Source organism: Equus quagga, chromosome 8 (assembly GCF_021613505.1).
Source record: "Equus quagga isolate Etosha38 chromosome 8, UCLA_HA_Equagga_1.0, whole genome shotgun sequence".
Taxonomy (NCBI): domain Eukaryota; kingdom Metazoa; phylum Chordata; class Mammalia; order Perissodactyla; family Equidae; genus Equus; species Equus quagga.
In genome coordinates, this window is record NC_060274.1 from 124,327,419 (window position 1) to 124,345,937 (window position 18,519).

The 18,519-nt window shown below is 40.5% G+C and overlaps 1 protein-coding gene across 1 annotated transcript in view; it reads left to right on the forward strand.

Annotated features, from left to right (window-relative positions):
- Window positions 1-18,519, forward strand: part of CNTNAP2 (contactin associated protein 2) — a 1,871,002-nt gene that overhangs the window by 1,237,656 nt on the left and 614,827 nt on the right. Inside the window, exon 13 of the mRNA XM_046668987.1 lies at window positions 17,938-18,138. Coding sequence (XP_046524943.1) covers window positions 17,938-18,138 — 201 coding nt within the window. The remainder of the gene's footprint in view (window positions 1-17,937; window positions 18,139-18,519) is intronic.

Genomic DNA, 18,519 nt, shown 5'->3' on the forward strand with positions numbered 1-18,519 from the left:
CTCCAGCTGTGACCTGTCTCCGAAGCCCTAGATGTTTATTTCTAATTGTTTGTTTGACATCAGCGTTTAACTGCCTTTTGGGCATCTCAAACCTAGTTTGTTAAAAATGGAACTTTTGATTTCTCCACCAGCCAAATTTACCCATTTGTTTAAGCCAGAAAGCTGGAAGTGGTCCTATACGCTTCTGTCTCTCTTTTCCTCTCTCTCCCCACACACACTCCCACACCACCACCTGCAATATCCAAGCCATCAATAATTTCTATGTCTTTCTTTCTATCAAATATATTTCAAGCTCATCTACCTTACCTCCTCGGCCACCCCCGTAATTCTACAGTCCGGTCTGTTCAGGGCTATCCGCTGCCCTTCTACTTCCACTCCTACCCTCACTGATGTGTTCTCCAAATAACACCAGAGTGGTCTTTTAAAAACAGAAATGCAAGTGTGTTGCCTCCCTGCTTAGAACCTTTCCCGACTTCCTGTCGTATTTGAATCATGTCCCCCTCCTTCTCAAGGCCTCACACCCTGCACAGAAGCCTCCTCAGCCTGACCCCGCCCCACCTCATTCAGCCCCATCTGTTCCTTGAATCCACCAAGTTCTTTCTCATCTTAGAACCTTTGTACCATCTGTTCCCTCTGCCTAGAACCTTCCTCTATCTCACGCTTGCCCCTGGCTCCCACTCCATCCCTGTCCTGCAGCACTGGCTCTTTCATCTTTTAGGACCACTTTAAATATCAGGTGCTCTGAGACTGCCCCCTTGTGCACCCTAAGGGATCCTTTCTATTACTATTGAACTGTCCTCTGTTCCTTCTCTTCAAATCACTTGTCCCATTGAATTCTTACCTAATTTTTTTTTTCTATTTCATCTCTATTACATTTTCTGAAGGTCAAGGCCAGGTCTGTTATATTCACCACTAACAAGACCATAGCCTGAGGGCCCAGAGTAAACAGGACATGTTTATTGAATGAATACATGAACTTTTGCGATGCCCACAGACATCATATCAGTTAGGTAGGAAACACTTTAAGCTCGTCTCAGAGAAGTACCCTTCTCACGTTTAAACCCCGCCTCTTTCAGCCCCCTCACCACATAATGCACACTCCTTAGTAAACAGCTGGGGCTGTTCTGAGCAAAAGTGGGATACTCAAATTTGAAAATTTGACTTTGGCAATTCAGAAATACTCATCCAGGGGATCCTATCAGGTGATTAGTTCTTCTGTTTCAGGCCGTTTGCGTACCTATGTCCCGCTGCAATCAATAACACCCTAGAGTGTTGTCCCCTGCGGTGTGTCGATCTGGAATAATGCCCAAGGCTTTCCAGTCCTCAGCATTGCCAGCAGCAATAGATCAGACAAATGCCAGAATTGCTGGGGCCTCCCTGTGATGGTACTGCAGTGAAAGGCAGAGCAGGGAACCACTTAGAATGTGGAACTGGAGGGAGGAGTTCTAAGGACCATTAATGGCATCAACATAGGAAGCAAAAGGCAAGAGGCATTTGAAACCTCTGTGGGGTGATTGGGGCTGGATAAGAACTGGGCCCATGCAAATGGGCACTGCATATAAAGCACACCATTTCTAGTTGGTCTTCCCATCTGTAGGCCTCCCCAACGTCTTCTACTGTGGTTATCAGTGCACGAGTCTGAGGCTGTGAGCTTATTGAGGATATCGACTGTGACTTTTTTTCTTGTGTTTACCACCATGCCGGATAAAAGGACACAGGCATGCAATGTTGTAAAAACGCCTCCATTGCTTCCCTCTTTTGCCTTGAATACAGAATGCGGGTTCAATCCTTCCACAGGACATAAAGTAGATTGATGGGTGTAACAAAGTTCCACCAAGTGGATGAGTGGCTTAAAACAAGAGAAATCTATTTTCTCATAGTTTTGGAGGCTTCAGGTCTAAAATCAAGGTGTCCACAGGGCAATGTGCTCTCTGAAGGCTCTAGAAGAGACTGCTCCTTACCTCTTCCATCTTCTGACAGTTGCAATCCTTGGTGTTCCTTGGCTTGTAGTTGCGTCATTCCAATGTGTGTCTCCTTGTCCCATGGTGTTCTTCCAAAGTCTCTGTGTCCAGATTTCCCTCTTTTTATAAGGACACCAGTCGTTAGAATTGTACCCATCCTAATTCAATATGACCTCATCTAAGCTTGATTACATCTGCAAAGACCCGATTTCCTGAGTTCACATTTACAGGTTCTGGATGGACATGAATTTGGGGAGACACTGTTCAACCCAATACAGTAGGTTCACTTGCATTCAAGCATATCGGATAATACCTTGATAGTGTTTTTAAGTTTCTTATACTTGAAAACAACTTTATACCCACAGCAGTAGATGAAATAACTAAATCTGAGAATTTAAATATACCTGCACAAGAATTACAAGTATCTGTCAAATAGTTGACACTTATATCACCATTCTTTCCTCAGGCAGGAAACTGGAACAGACCCTGGACTTGGGTGTGTTAAATCCTCCTCTTTCACCCTCCGCTGATCTCTCCCCTACCTTGATAACCCCTTTGAAACTGACTGTCATCTCAGCTTCATTCTAGAAGGCTTAAAAATTCCTATACAGCTAGATGATTTTGTCCCTTCTTTCTGCTTTTTCACCTCTCTCTTTTGTTGAGGGGTCAGCAAACTTTTTCTGTAAAAGGGCACAGAGTAAACATTTTCCGGTTTGTGGGCCACACGGTCTCTGCCCCAGCTAGTGGCCTCTGCCTTTGCATTGCCATAGCAGCCAGAGGCAATGTGTGAACAAATCAGTAGGGCCAGGGTCCAGGGAAACCTCATTTATGGGCACAGACATGTGAATTTCATAGACTGTTCACGTGCCATGAAATATTCTTATTGTTCTAGAACGATAAGGATAATAGAATAGAACAAGATATTATTCTACTCATTTAAAACTGTAAAAGCATTCTCTGCTAAAGGACTGCACAAAGAGGGGGCGGGCCAGAGGTCCCTGGTCCCTGCCCAGTCTCGTTCCTTCACCTCACCTTTTCTGGCAGCAAGCACGTTCTGGACACTGTAAAATATTCCATATCTTTTTTTCTCCTTACTTTTTCTTCCTGTCTCTGCCTTCTCTTTCCTCCACTTCATTTCCCTTTCCTTCTCCTTCCTGCCCTCTTCTCTCTCTCTCTCTTCCACTGGTTGCTATGTCCCAAAATAGATCCCACTGCCTCTAAGTTATATTTGATAATTGCCCATGAATTAATCATTTCCTGTTCTCTAAAAATTGAAGGGTCGTGATATAGGTTATGGTGATACTCACGTGACAGTCATTCTCTTACTTTAGATAGAAAATAAGCTTTAAACATCTCTGTATAAAATGAATATAAATTGTAATAATCCCTTGGTTGTTATTAGAAGCATCTATTTTCTCTGCTGGGTGATCAACAATCAAACATATGCAGAATCAGAAAGAATGCCATACCAAATCTTGTGGACTCATTACCCAGCTTCAGCAAATTTCCATTCATAGCCAATCTTGTTTCATTTGTACTTCTCTCTCCTGCCCTCCATGGGATTATTTTGAAGCATGTTCCAGACATTAGAGGATCTTTTAGCATGTATCTCTCAGAGATCATGATTCTTTTCTAAAAAGCATATCCACAATCACATTATCATATCTAAAAAACAATTAATCATAGTTCCTTAATATCTTCATTCAGTGTTAAATTTCCCCAAGTGTTTCGTCATTGCCTTATGTAGAGTTGGTATGAATTTGGATCTAACCAAAGTACACATGCTGATTTATTGATATGTTTCTTAAGTCTCTTTTAATTTATAAATTCAATCTCTCTCTCTTTCTCTCTCTCTCTCTCTCTCTCTCCCTCTTTCTTTCTCCAACTCCTTACAACATATCTGTGGAAGAAAACAAATCTTTTGCCAGTTGTGTTTCCCACAATCTTATTAACTGATATCTTCCCTGTGGTCTAGAGGTTTGATCAGATTCATGGTGGAATTGTGAGCCATAATACTTTACAGTCAGCAGAATGTCCTTCCATCAGGGGACCCACGTCTCATTGTCTCTTTTTGTGATGTTAGCAGCCATTGATAACCATTAATGCAATCATTAGTGGTTGCAAAATCCTGATATTCTGATCTTATCATCATTTGTTCTTCAAACACTTGGAATACTTCTATAAAGAAAAACTTTTCCTCTTCAACTAGTTGGTTATCCTGGATTTTTGTAGGAAAGGTAGGATAAATATTTTACTGTTTCCCTTTATTTACAAGTTTTCAAAATAAGTTTGTTTTCTAGCATTCCTTAAAGTACCGATGAACACTGATGTTTGTTTGGTATCATGTGCTTGAAGCCATCGCAATTATTATTATTGATCAATCACATCTTTCCATCTTTGGCCAGTGGGAGTACCTTCAAGTTGGCTTTTAAATCTTTTTGACATGACCTTAGTAGTCTTTGTTCTTTCTTGCTTTGAGGTAAAATAGGATGTTCTAGGCTAATTTTTTGCCCCAGATCTGAAGCCTGACACTTCTCTTTGATTTCCTCCTTTGCTTCTCTTGTCCTCATTTGAAGTTGGAAGTGCAGGTTATTTACCTTTCAGGAAGCCATGCTGTCTTACAGGGCAGAACATAGCTCTCTAGCAGTTTCATCAAAAAGAAAATAACGGAACCAACCAACGCAGCAACTTCAATACTCTTGAGATTGTTACCAAAAGTTTGGTCTCTGAACCTCGTGCCAATCCAAATAATGAGAACAGAGTCTTGGGTGAAAAGGGAAAAAAAAAATAGTTTTATTTTCTTTGCCTGGCAGAGGAAGCAAGCAAGGGGCTAGTGCCTTAAGAATTGCTGGCTCCCCGTCAAGAGGTAGGCAAGCGGTTTTAAAAGTTTTCGAGGAATGTGGCTGCTTGTAGGGAGCAGTGGGGCCTGTGACCTTGCTGGTCAGCGTTTTCCCACAGGCCAGCGTTTGGTCTTATGAAGCTGTTTGCAAGGGGTGGGGGGTGGGGGGGGGTGAGATAAGTGAATCTGCAGGTAGGTGTCCTTGGTCGTCTGTCTCCATGGTGGATCATGGATTCTGATGCCAGGAAGCCGAGGAGTTGGGGTCTGGGAAGCTTCAGTTTCTTGATATTCTCTGGACATCAGTTTCCCTGTGATAAACTTCAAGGACTTGTGATTAGCCACAACTTTAGGGTGAGCCCAGTGTGAGGCCACCTGGGCTGTAACAATTTGTAACTTCTGTTTGGTTGTAAAGCTCAGGGAGTCAAAGGTTAAAGAAACAGATATCTACATATGAGTATAACTAAAGAAGCAGGAAAAGGGGGTGAGTGCTTTTGGTTTTAACTCATATATGCTGGGTCTAATGCAGGGGAACCGATATCAGGGCCAGTGTTAATTAAAAGCCTGCAACAAGATTAGAGACAAGTAGGTCCTTTTTCTTTATGCATTGGTGTGGGACTGCATTACATTGTAGAGAGCGACCCAGGCATGTTCTGAAAACCAGCCTCAATTGTGGCCCACCTCAAGGCCATCAAAAACATGGTTTTTGGGCTTCTAATCCACTGACTACACATGAGTTACAGAAGACGTTATGTTCTGCTCATACTGGCATTCAGTTAATGCTTCTTAAGCAAATGTGAATGAATGAATGAATGATATCTTCAGCTTTTAGAGATGAAATGACTGTAGAGAGCATTTGGTCTGATACCACTTTTTTTTTTTTCTGAGGAAGATTCACCCTGAGCTAACATCTGTGCCAATCTTCCTCTATTTACTACGTGGGTCACTACCACAGCATGGTTGACAAGAAGTGTAGGTCTGTGCCTGGGAAGGGAATCTAGGCTCCTGCAGTGGAGCATACCGAACTTCAACCACTAGGCCATGGGGCTGGCCCCTGGTAACACATTTTTACTTAAAGAAACTAAGCCCTTGAGATTTCAAAAGATTTGGCGGGGTTCATAGTGCAAATTAGTGGAAGAGCTAAGACCCAAATCGTCTGACCATTAGTGCATTGTTTTTCTACCATATGTACTGCCTCTAAACTGTATTAGATAATTGAGTATTAATTATTTTGATCATTATCCAATTCAATAATCTTTGGGTTTGTAGATCCTTCCTGCCTTCCTTCTTTTCTTTCTCTCTGCCTCTCCCGCTCTTTTCCTTCTTTCTGATGTAAATGGTAGTGATATTTATGTGGTTGTCATTCCTTTCATAGTGAGTAGCAAGTCAAACAAAGGTTCAGTCAAACCTCCAGGCCACTGGGCCTACTAGACAAAATCAAGCTGTCCACTAAGGAAGTCCAGTGTCCCTGTGCCCATTTCCAAGTCCTGGATGATTTTTCTCAGCACAATTCAAAAATTGCTTTCTTTAATAATAATAAAAGCTCAGAAGGTTGACTGTCTCATTTGATCTAAGTAAGGGTGGCCACCCTTTAGGGCCACAGAAATAATCATCACTTATGAGTGAGTCACCTTGGTGATGCCAACAGACTGAAATGGCAATGAAAAAACTAATGACTTCAATAGTCACTTTATTGTCTCCTTGCAAAGTACTGAAGAACTGATTTATTTTCTTGAATATCGCCCCAAAATGACTGGACATTTTCAATTCCCAGATCAGAGGTTTGTTAGCTTGGCATTTGGGGAAAATGATGATATACTTTAACTGTCTGTGCCTCTTTGGGTTTCCGATGGCCAGATGGGTAAGCAGGGCACCTCTACTTGTGTTATTCTCGACTATTTCCTGTCAAATGACAAAACTAAAACAATTTAGTAATGAGTTTGTTGTCCTTTATCCAAGGGAAAATAATCTACAGGTTAGAGGAGTACAGATCCTCGCAAACAGTGGAGCACTCTGCCCCGGAGACTTTAGGCAAGAATGGGTTTGCAGAGCATTAGAAGAGGCAATGTGGAAACAGGGCATGATGGAGAGGAGGTTGGGGATTTCCTTACAAAGCCAGCAGGTCCTGGTCTCTAGGGTCAGGTGAGCTAGCTACAGCTGAGTTAGAGGATTGGGATGGTGTGAGTCAGGTTTCCTTGACAGGTGTTTCCTGTAAGTGCAGGCTGACTTAGGTTTGGATTTGTGACACGGCCGGGCCACTGGAGAGGCCTCCATTTTGTGGGTCCTGATATACAAATTAATTTTAGTAGTTCAGCAAGTATTTCTTGAGTACTTGAGCACCCATACCAGGTCTCTGTTAGACAATAAGGATTAAGCAATGACAATGATATCCATATTGCCCTCAGTGACTTAACAGAGTTGTGGCTACAATAAATATATTATAAGCACGATATAAGAAATGCAAACCCAGTGGTTAACGTAGCTCGTTAGGGAAGCAGACGGAGATGGAGCGTCTACTCTGAACTTGGTGTGGTATTAGGGGTTGGGAAGTGCGTGATACTTTCTGGCAAAGTGCTTAAAAGCTGAGACCTGATGGACTACAAAGAGCTAGGGCAGGCGGGAGCATTCTTGCCACGAAGGCAGAATTTGCTGGGTTTAGAGGCGCTTTAATACTTTAGTAAGCCTCCCAGAGAATCATTTCCAAAAAGTGAAATCACCTAATGCATTTGTACTTCTGTTAAAATTGAAGTGAGAACACTGGTTTTAGTCCCTTTGAATATGTTAACTCTGATATCTTAAAGGTTTTCTTTTCCTAAAAAGTTATTTCTAGCTAATTATCCTCACCAAGAAACTTAATCTGTCAGACTGTCTTGCTAATGTCCCTCACAATGGGGGCTGCTTCAGTGAATAGAAACTGAGTTAACAGGGAAAATTAAATACTTAGAGGAGTTGATTATTGGGGGATTTTCTTCCAAGGTGATAAATGTTATCTGTCATCAAAAAAAAATCTTTAATTAAGCCTGGTGCTTGGGTTGGAAGGAGAGAGAAAGGGTCACAAATCCTCTAATGGGAAGTCACTTATACCATAGCCCTTAGTGTCCCCAAAGGGGTAAATTGCTGGGTTGTGTTTGATCTTCCCAACTTTCAGGGCAGACAGTGATGTGAGTGAGGGTCGACACGAAAGGAAGGGCCATCTTATAAGATTCTGGCCTGTTCGTAGCCAATCAAACTGTCATTTTCAACTATACATTTTCTGCTACATGAAAGCTTTTTGGATGAAAACTTCAGAAAGAGTATAATTTCTCAAGTTAGCCTGTTACAACTCAGGTTTAAACTAAGCACTAACAGAAAATAAAATTCCCCAACAATAAAAAATATATAAAGTACAGTACGAGAGAATTTTTAAAGTGTTAGCTATGTTAAAGAATTTGGTGTAGGTTATAAGTGGGTTTATAGTGTATATATTAAATCTCGTTGCTTTGATTATTCTGACGGTTGCCTGAAAATCAGCAGTTACATTTTCAGATTGTAAGTAATTCCTTGTTTTGTTTATCTTCGTCCCTCCAGTTCTTTGGTGGCATTAGACATACATTATTCATCTCCCAGTGCCCAGGCTCTAGACCAGTGCCTGGAATGAAGCAGGTTGTTCATAAACGAAAGCTCCTGTGCTCATGATGTTACTGGCCACAAACACAGGTTCTTTACCCACCACAGAAGAGACAGAGAGACCATAATAGAAACTGGAATGCCAGGCTTGTGGCAAGGAAAGAGTTTTATAGGAAGGCAGCCAGATGAGGAGATGGGAGTTAGGTGGAACTCAGATCCAACTCCCCGAAGGGAAAAAGGTAGGTGTTTTTATCTGGGGATTTAGGTAGGGGAGGGCGAGCATGTGGCCTTGCTGGTTGGTGCCTGAGTTTGGCCTTGAAGACTGAATTTCCTTTCCCTTGACTGTCTGGACTTTTCTGGTTGGTGTTCATCTTCTGCCTGTGTTTGGCCTTGTCAGGCTGCTTGCAGGAGGGAAACCACAGGTGGATGTCCTGAGTTGTCTCCCTCCGCGGTGGATGGTGGATTCTGGTGCCAAGAAGCTGAGGAGCTGGGATCTGGGAAGCTTTGGCTTCTTGATATTCTCTGGACATCAGCTTCCCTGTGATAAACCTCAAGAACCTGTAATTAGCCAAAACTTCAGTGTGAACCCCGGTGAAGCCACCAATTTGTAACTTCCATTTGCCTTTGAAGTCTAGGGACACAAAGGTTTAAAAAAATGATATTTACATATGAATGTACCTTAGAGCAGCAGGGGAAGGGGATGAGGGCTTTTGGTTTGAACCCCATATATGCTGGGTTTAATGTAGGGGAACGAATATCAGGGCTGGGATCAATGACACTCTTACCATGTAAGGAGACGAATACACACTTACCACGGAATAGTGATTATCTCACTGTTCAACCCAGAAAGACAATGGTGATAGTTTTAAGAAGCTCATTGCACCTTAGATATATTTTTATGTTGCTCTTTAAAAAATCCTTGTAGTTTGGGGTCTGCCCTGTGGCCGAGTGGTTAAGTTCGCAAGCCCTGCTTCAGCAGCCCAGGATTTCGCTGGTTCAGATCCTGGGCACGGACATGGCACCGCTTGTCAGACCATGCTGAGGCAGCATCCCACATGCCACAAATAGAAGGACTTACAACTAAAATATACAACTATGTTCTTGGGGGGGTGGTTTGGGGAGCAAAAGCAGAAAGAGAGGAAAAAAAAGATTGGCAACAGTTGTTAGCTCAGGTGCCAATCTTTAAAAATCTTTGCAGTTTAATATCTTGTAAATATTGTAAGTACAGTACTAGGATTCTATAATTTCAAATACCATTTTGTTTCATCTGTAAAGACTTTCGAAATGTTTGCTTTTTTGAAGCTTATTATTTTGTAGAGCTATTTGGTGGGATCCATAACCCCATGAACGATATTTCAAATGGGGATTTTATAGGAATCATTGATGATGATGGCGATGGAGGTTTGTTGACAACTAAGTGAAGACAGGGTTAAGGTGTATTATTAGCACAATATTCATTGAATTTCTGCAGACTGCTAGGCACTATTCTAAGAATTTGAGATCATCAGTAAACAAAACTTTAAAAAATATATCTCTGACATACTAGAGTTTATAGTCTAGGAGAAAGATGTTGGGAGAGGCAGACAGTACCAAATGAAAACAGTAAGTAAATTATATACTATGTTAGAAGGACTTATGTGCTGTAGGAAAAAATAGAGTAAGTAAGGGGCAGAGTGGGTTGTAAGTTTAAATAGAGAAGATGGGGTGCATCTCAGTGAGAATATGCCATTTGATGGAGACTAAAGGGAATGGAGGGAGTTAGCCTTGAGACCACTGGGGGAAACACCTGGGAAGAGGAAACAGCCAAGCAAAGGCCCTAAAGTAGGAGCACCTAGCAGATTCGTGCTACAGGTAGGAGGTCAGTCTGGTGGTGTAGGTATTTGAAGTGATTTTTTTTAACCAAGTGTGTGCAATACATTTAGAGTATTTTTAAATAATAGAAAGTAAGCGTTATCTTTAAAGGTCCACAGGAATGGTCAGTCATTGATCCAAGATAACATTTACTCTGTCTCCAAGTTTGAATTCATATCAAAATCTAATTACTGTTACAAGCAACAATAATCACAGAGTAGCATTTCCTTGCTACACAGAGTACAAAACTCCTTTGCCACAGAGATGAACTCCTGACTACCAAATATACACAAACTACATCTCTACCCAGTGTGAGGTAAACAGGGAAGGGGAGATTAGCTTGTCTAAGTATTGATATAAATGCAGTCAATACCTCCAGCCGCATTGTAAAAGAATTTTACCATCACTACAATGGAGCAAAAACATTAACAAATATCCTTCCTCCCAGAAAATAGCTAATGTCTTCCTGGAAAAAAGCTCTAAGTTGTTCTTCAGGTGTGCGAGAATGATCCACCATTATTTATACTTATTCACAGCACCCGGTTTGTCATCCATCTTTGGGATGGAATTGTGAGCATAAAAATAATCAACATTTTCCACCACCTGCAGAACATCATCTGTACTTTTAGTTCATTTCCTCAGTGCTTCCTGCGGAGGCTCCATCTGCTTTACATACCTTATTTCTCTACACGTGATTAAAGCTGCGTGTGCCACCTGAGCTGCATACATAGCTGGCATTATGACATAGCTCCAACTACCACAGCCCGCCGTGGTGAAATAGCTTCCATAACATTAGAGTCTAGGCTACAGAATGCGTCTAATGCTCACACAATATGTATTTGGGGAGAGAAAAATGTGACAACAAATTTCTAATAATTTGTTATGTCAATTGGATCATAATTGTTGAGCAAACCTTCTAAACAAAATAATGACCTGTAAAATTGTTTTTTTAAATTTATCTACCTAGAAGAGTGATGAAATTTTCAGATAGATCCTCTTACAAATGACTAAAAAAAACATTGTACTCTAACCTAACATTATGTTGAGTCTTTCTATCTGAAAGTTTTATAAACAATTTTCTAGATATTAACTAATACTTTAAACAATTAGGAGTGGTAGCTATTTAAGAAATTATTTTGTGACATTCATTAAAGCACAAATAGCTTGTGTATCTTCAAATAAGTTTATCTGAAATAAGGTACCTCAATTATTTATTTCAATATGAAATATTTCTAATTTGAATTTAACACCCAGATTAAGAAATATAACATCAGATATAAAATTAAAGCTTTTCTATATCTCTAACACTATTCCCCTTGGTTTGTTCCTGATCTTAGAGGAAAAGCTTTCAGCTTTTCACTGTTGGGTATGTTAGCTGTGGGCTTGCCCTTTATGGCCTGAAATAAATATTTTTAAAAATAAGAGTTAATCTTTTATCTCCATGGGTTTTCAAAACCCACACCTATGACCGTGTACTACACCTTTCAACCCACGCACAATCTTTATGGCTCTGCAATCTTTTACTTCACTCTTTGAGACCCTTTAATTTCCAATCTATCCAGATCCTATCTACGAAATCTTTTTTGTCTCCAGTGTACTTGGTCTGACTTATAAGAAGAATGAATTGCTTTCATCATCTTCTCCTTCATTTGGCTCACCCCAATTTAAACTTCATGATTCGCTGAAAACGCCATGTCCACTTGGTCACTCTAAAGCTAGGTCATTTGGACTTTCTGTATGAACTCATAATACCCTGTGCCTCTCTCTCTTTTAGCACTTTGTGTGATTCCTGATTGTGAACTTTCACCTCCACTGGACTACAAGCTTGTTGAGGACAGGAACTCAAGTCTTTGTCATCCTTGTGACCCCAGAACCTAAGACAGTGGTGAAACAGATCAGAATTAAAAAATCGAAACTACTATCTGTATGCTTCCTCTGCCCCCTGAAAATTAGTGGGGTGCTATGGGGAAGACAGTGAAAATTTTGATATGTCACCAACATATTGCCACTGGGTCAAAGAGATGAGGAATAAAAAGAGCACTAAATCCAGAATCAGGAGACAATGTTTCCATCGTTTTGCCACTAACTCTTCATATTTATTTGGACAAGCCACTTATCACTCCTGAGATTTGGTTTCTTAATCTCTAATAGAAGAGAGTCAAGATGGATGCTCTCTAAGATGACATTATATTGATATTATTTGAGATTCAAAATTTTTCACACAAGAACATGGCTTCCTTTAAATGGTAGGCTTCTACCCTTGGATATTTACTTCTACAAGGCTGCAAATGTTTAAGTTTTGAAGAAGCAGTTCCTAATGCTATAGCATTTAATTGGAGATTCTTGCTCGTATCTTGTTGCTAGTTGATGTGCAATTGTTGATTGATTGACTCAGGATAACAGCCGCTAAGATTTCTATACCCAAAGAAAGCCACAGACTATGTTATTGGAATGCAGTTTGTAAGACAGAGGAAAAATTTAAGGATATACAAAATTGAATTCACTAGTTTTATCCAGCAGGCCGAGGTTTACATGCAATATGGAAAATCCTACTCGAAGCGTATATTATAGTTCAGTTCTGTTGTGTTGCTCTAAGAGTGAGAGACCCTAAGTCATCCCTGAAGAATAACTCTAACAGGTAATAGGGCCACTAAGGGATTTGGACTACAAGTGGATGTTGGTCATGCCCATCTGCAAGTTCTATATACCATCCTAAATTTAGGTAATTTATCATGTTTCAGAGTTAATACGAATAAAGGTGAAAAAAAGCTCTCAGATTTACAAATTTGGCATTAACCAGTACAGTGATATTGTTTGAAAATCAAAAGCACTTAGACGCATATGCAGGTGTATAGGACACACAAAAAAACTTACCCTCTGGACTCAGCTCAGATTGGACTGTTATTAAGATATACTACATACAGACTTGCTCAGATTATACATGGATAGCATGGAAAAGAGTAAAAGAAGAGTCATATACATGAAGAAACTGGTTATATTCTGGGAGGAGTTATTTGCCTTTTTTCACTGGTCATTTGGTCGCTTCATCAGTCCCTGGTCAGAACTCCAGCCACGCAAGGAATTGAGTTCTCATGAAGTGACTTACTTGAGAATTAAAAATAAAATAAGGATGTGGGGTCACTGGTATAAGTAGCAGAGGGATCTTTCTAATGTACATGTCAACATAACTAAGCTGGGTAACCTTGAAGACCCCATTATTGCCAAGGAGAGGGAAGTGTTTCCACGATATGTTCCATATGTGCTCCAGTATTTGAAACATATCATTAAATCAGCTGTATTTGAAACAATGTACAATGTGACAATTTTTAAATATGTGACTGCATGATGAGACAGATACTAAGCTTTCAGTAATCACAAAGGACATTTTTATAACACACTACTCCAAAGAGAGTATTTGACACACCCTAGTTTATCAATTGCTTCTTTGTGAAAATGGGTCAGTTGCAGAAATTTAGAACTTGCCCTACACAGTAGTTTCTATTTGCATTACACACATATATGATAATATGTATTATATAAACACACTGTGAATATGGAAATAAGATTCCTCATTTCTTCACTTATGATACTAGCAAAGGAAAATCTGTATAGCATAACCTTCTTTCTCCTAGATGCTGGATACCTGCAAAATCATTCATATCCATTTGTCACCTAAGATTTAATAGTTCCAAAGGAACCATTACAATGTGTAATATGCAAGCATTAAAAAATAATTTACAAGATACATCAACAGTAATTGTTTTATGCCATCAAAATAGAGCTTACATATTACCTTTTATAATGCCATGACACTGTAAAAAGTCTTAAATCTTTATAAAGATACATCCATTTTATTATTTTTTCAAACCTTTCTGAAGTATAATTTTATTGAAGCAAAGAATGGTATGTCAAGGACTAAGGTAAAGCATACTACTTGAACTGCCCCAAAGCTTCCAATGCCCTCAGCTTTCCATCTCCTGTTGAGATCGCAGTGCATCCATCCCCATTACACCTCTGTCTCCAACTCCCGCTCTTCTCCCTCACTCATTGGCCTCCTTGTATGTCTGAATGATACCAGGAATATTCCAGAATTAGAACATTTTCATTTGCATTCCCTCTATCTGGAAGACTCCTCCCCAGACATTCACATGGCTTGCTGGATAATGCCCTTACTCATTCAAATGTCGCTCTCGGTGAGCGCTGTTCTGGCTTCCTCTGTTTTTAAAAATGCAGTCCCCGCACACAGTCCCCTGTTCTTCCCTTCCCTGATGTAGTTTTTCTCCTCACTATTATCACTTGCCAATTATACATATTATTTTAATTTTTCACTTTTTATCTGCTTTTTTTCCCCACTAGAATGTAAGCTGCAAAAACGTAAGAATGCTTTTTTCTCTGTGGTTTCCCTGGTGCCTTGATCCGTGTCTGTCATGTAGCAGGTACTCAGTGATATGTGTTGAATGAATGAGTGGGCTATACAACAAATATAAAGATGTTAGTGCACAGGAGTTTGATACTGAAATGTGTGTGGTAAGAGGGGTGGAAGGAGAGTTTAGGGCCAAGAAGTCACTAGGACTAAAATCTTAGACTCATTAACATTAACAAATTGGTTAATGTTTTTAAAGTTATTGAGAGAGACCATAATGGGTGACCTTTTTTTTTTTACTTGCTTAAATTAATGTTTGCCTTTATGAACATTATTTTCTGTATATTCAAAAGGGGTTTATGATCCTTTAAAGACAGTTCAGATTAGAATGCTATTCCTAATGAGTTACAGAAAGAGAGCTCTGGAATATTGCTACAGGACAAGATCCTGGTAAAGTGTCAGACATTTGAGAATTCTATGCCAGAGGCTGATTGTAACAGAAAAGAGATAAAATTAACCGAATTTAATTAATATTAATGGATCTTTAATTAAGTGAAGGTAAAAATGCAGGTCTGGATATAGTGACAATCAGTTTGTCGCCAGAATCGTGTCATAGAGTGACAGAATTACTAAAATATCTTGTAGCTTCTTTGCTACATCAGAAAAACTAAAGGAAGGCGGTTCTGATGAGGCCGAGGTGAACTGGAAAAATAAGTTATCTTATAGAAGATGTATTACTACAGGGGCCACCGTAACTGCACTTGTTTAATTGATTTAAGAAGAGCAAGCTAGAAAGTATTCCAACATGGAGGCCGGTGTTACAGATGAAGGGAACCTGTGGCTCAGAGGAGTGAAGTAGCTTGTCCAAAGTGATGCTAAGAAGTTCCTGGATCAAGTATTTGTATTCTGTTTATTTTTGTTAATTCACTCTTCTATTCAAAAAATATTTCTTGAAGGCCTATCGTGTGCCGATTGCTGTTCTGGGCACTGTGCACACAGTGTTGGAAAGAGTCCCCACCTTCTTCCCTTCTAGTGTAGGGAGACAGACAGTAAAAAATAAGGAAAATAGGCACTAAGTCAGATCGAGATCAACGCTACGAGGAAAACGAAAGCAGGATGGGGAGAGAGGAAGCAGCTGTGAAGGGTTGGGGATCAGCAAAGGAAAAGATGGGGCTGGAGCAAAGAGCAGGAGGAGCCGGCGTGGGCCCTGAGGGTTTCTGAGGAGGGCCGGCTCCAGCCAGAGGAAACAGCAAGAGCAAAGCCTCCGGAGGGGGAGCTTCCCTGGTATCCTGACGTGTTTGAGGAACACCAGGAGGTCTGTGTGGCTGGAGCTAAATGAGCCAGGGGAGTTTAGCAGGGCGAGAGCTAGGAGCGAGGAGGAGTAGGATCACGGAGGGCCTTCGGCTACGTTAGGAGCTAGACTTTTACTCGGAACTAGACTGGGTACCGTGTGAGGGCTTTCAGCAGAGAGGCAGAATCTGGCCTGTATTTGAAAAGGCTCAGCCTGGCTGCTGCGTGGAGGGTGGGTGTGAGGGCGCAAGGCTGGAAAGCCGGGGCCTGGTTGGAAGTTACTGTGGTGATGCAGGCGAGAGGCGATGGGGGCTTTGACCAGAGCAGTGGTGGTGGGGTGGGGCTGAGGAGTCCTCAGATACTAATAAACACTGAAGGTAGAGCCGACAGGATTCACTGACATGCTGGATGACGCGTGTAGAAGAAAGGGAGGAAGTAATGGTGCCTCCAGGGATTTTGTCCTGAGCAACTGGAAGAATGGAGCTGCCATTTACTGACAAGGAAACTGCATGAGGGGCAAGTTCAGGAAGTCTCTTAATCTATAGGTCTCTCTTCCCTTGTCATTTATAATTTATCTGTTGTAAACGCTAGATTGTATAATCTATAGGGTTTCCCTCAGTGTTAATTTTCTGATTGTTTCCCCTTGGTGCCATTTAGCATGTTCCCTTCTCCCCAGGAATTCCTGGACTTCGGCCGTGAGGGCTGCAAGCTTGCTGAAATTGGTGTTTGATTTTTGTCCACGCTGCTCCACGTGTAGTGTTGTGTATTCCTCTGGTTTCACTTTTGGTTATAAGCAGCCATGAATAATCATTGCTTAGATCCTACTTTTTAGAACTTAGAAAATGATGATACTCGAATTCTATTATTTAGTCTTCATTTATGAGCTGAAATATTTCCACAAAGGGAGCATTTAGTTACATTACAATTCAAGTTGGTAAGATAGGCTAAACGCTTGATTCTTTGCCTTTATTTTACGAATATTCAAAATTATCAGTTACCTAGAATCTTCCAAAATTGAACATTTCTTTTATTTTAATGAACTCATGGAATTAAATATAATTGATATATTTTATTCCATTGCAGGAAATTCTTATTGATGTTAAAATTGTCCTTCTCTGGCCCTGGGGGTTTTTGAACTGCCCTCTGTCTCCAATAACTTCTCGTGTAACAGTATGTTCCAGGCTCATCCTGTATATTTCCAGCCGTGGACTCAATCATGTCTGCAGGGAGCCCAGTTTTCTCTTGATGGAAAGTGTATTGAGTGATGACGATCTGGTGCTGGACGTTGGTCCTTGTTTGGGGGCTTTTTCAGTGGACAGACCTAGGACATATGTCTACATTTTTTAAAAGAACATTATCATGGGTTTATAATGACGGTTTTAATTCAAATTCAGAAGTATAGAGGGTTTTAATTTAACTTCATCATTCTTTTATCTGCTTTTTCTTTTCACACATTGAAATTTTCAGGGTCCAAAACACCAAGATAATTACGTATTTGTATTATCCCACGTGTACAGAGCATTTCAATAACAGAGAATGCAGTGTCTAATTTTACCGGAAAGGTCAGGGTTTTATTGACAAGATGAGGATGCATATTCTGATTGCAGCAAACAGCCAGGTACAAAGATCCAGAGGCTTGAGAGAGCAGAGTTAATTTAGGGAAGAGCAAATCCTGTTCTACTGGAAGAGTGATGGCCTTTAGAGTCAGGAAGGAGTCAGAATATCACGGGCCTCACAGTCAATGCTGTGGCCAGTAGAGCATCAGCCAGATACTCAGGCTATTTGTTTTTGTTTTCAAGAGGTATTTTGTGTATGTTTCTAATAAAACATTCTACTTTTCTACTTTGTCAATATAAGCAGACCTTAGGTGTGAGAAAAGGGCGGGAATTATTTTAAGGATTATTATCTCTAACTCTGTTCCTCCTCAGTTCAGCGAAAACACCAGTGAAATGGTAGCTCAATTATTTTCTGACATTTGAACAAGTATTTGCATACTAATGACCCATTGTCATGGCATTTTCTCCCCACAGAGGACAAAGTGTGGACCATAGTGTCTCACGATTTGCACATGCAGACGACAGTGGTGGGCTACAACCCAGAAAAATACTCAGTGACACAGCTCATTTACAGTGCCTCCATGGACCAGATCAGCGCCATCACCAGCAGCGCCGAGTATTGTGAGCAGTACGTCTCCTATTTCTGCAAGATGTCGAGGTTGTTGAACACCCCAGGTAGGCTGAGAAGGAATGCTACTTTTAATTACTATCTCAGCTGGTGCTTGGAATTGCCTAAACAATACAACAGGTGTGGCTTATTATCTTCTAGTCCAGTCTTCAACGTGTGCCCAGCTGTGAAGAAGTACAATAAATCATTTGGTTTGTTTTCTGAGGAATGAAGCTAAGAAAGTATGATTTAAAAAAAAAAAATGCATTGTTTTAAACTTATAGATTATTCTGTTTTATATGCATATATATGCGTGTGAGTGTTTCTGGCGCTTAATTATCAGTAGTTGCTTTGGGCAAAAGTTTATCAGAGCTCCTTGTGAACTTTCAAGTAATTCCCTTTGAATTTGTCTTTAATGCAAAGATGAAAACATTCAAAAGACTGTCTGC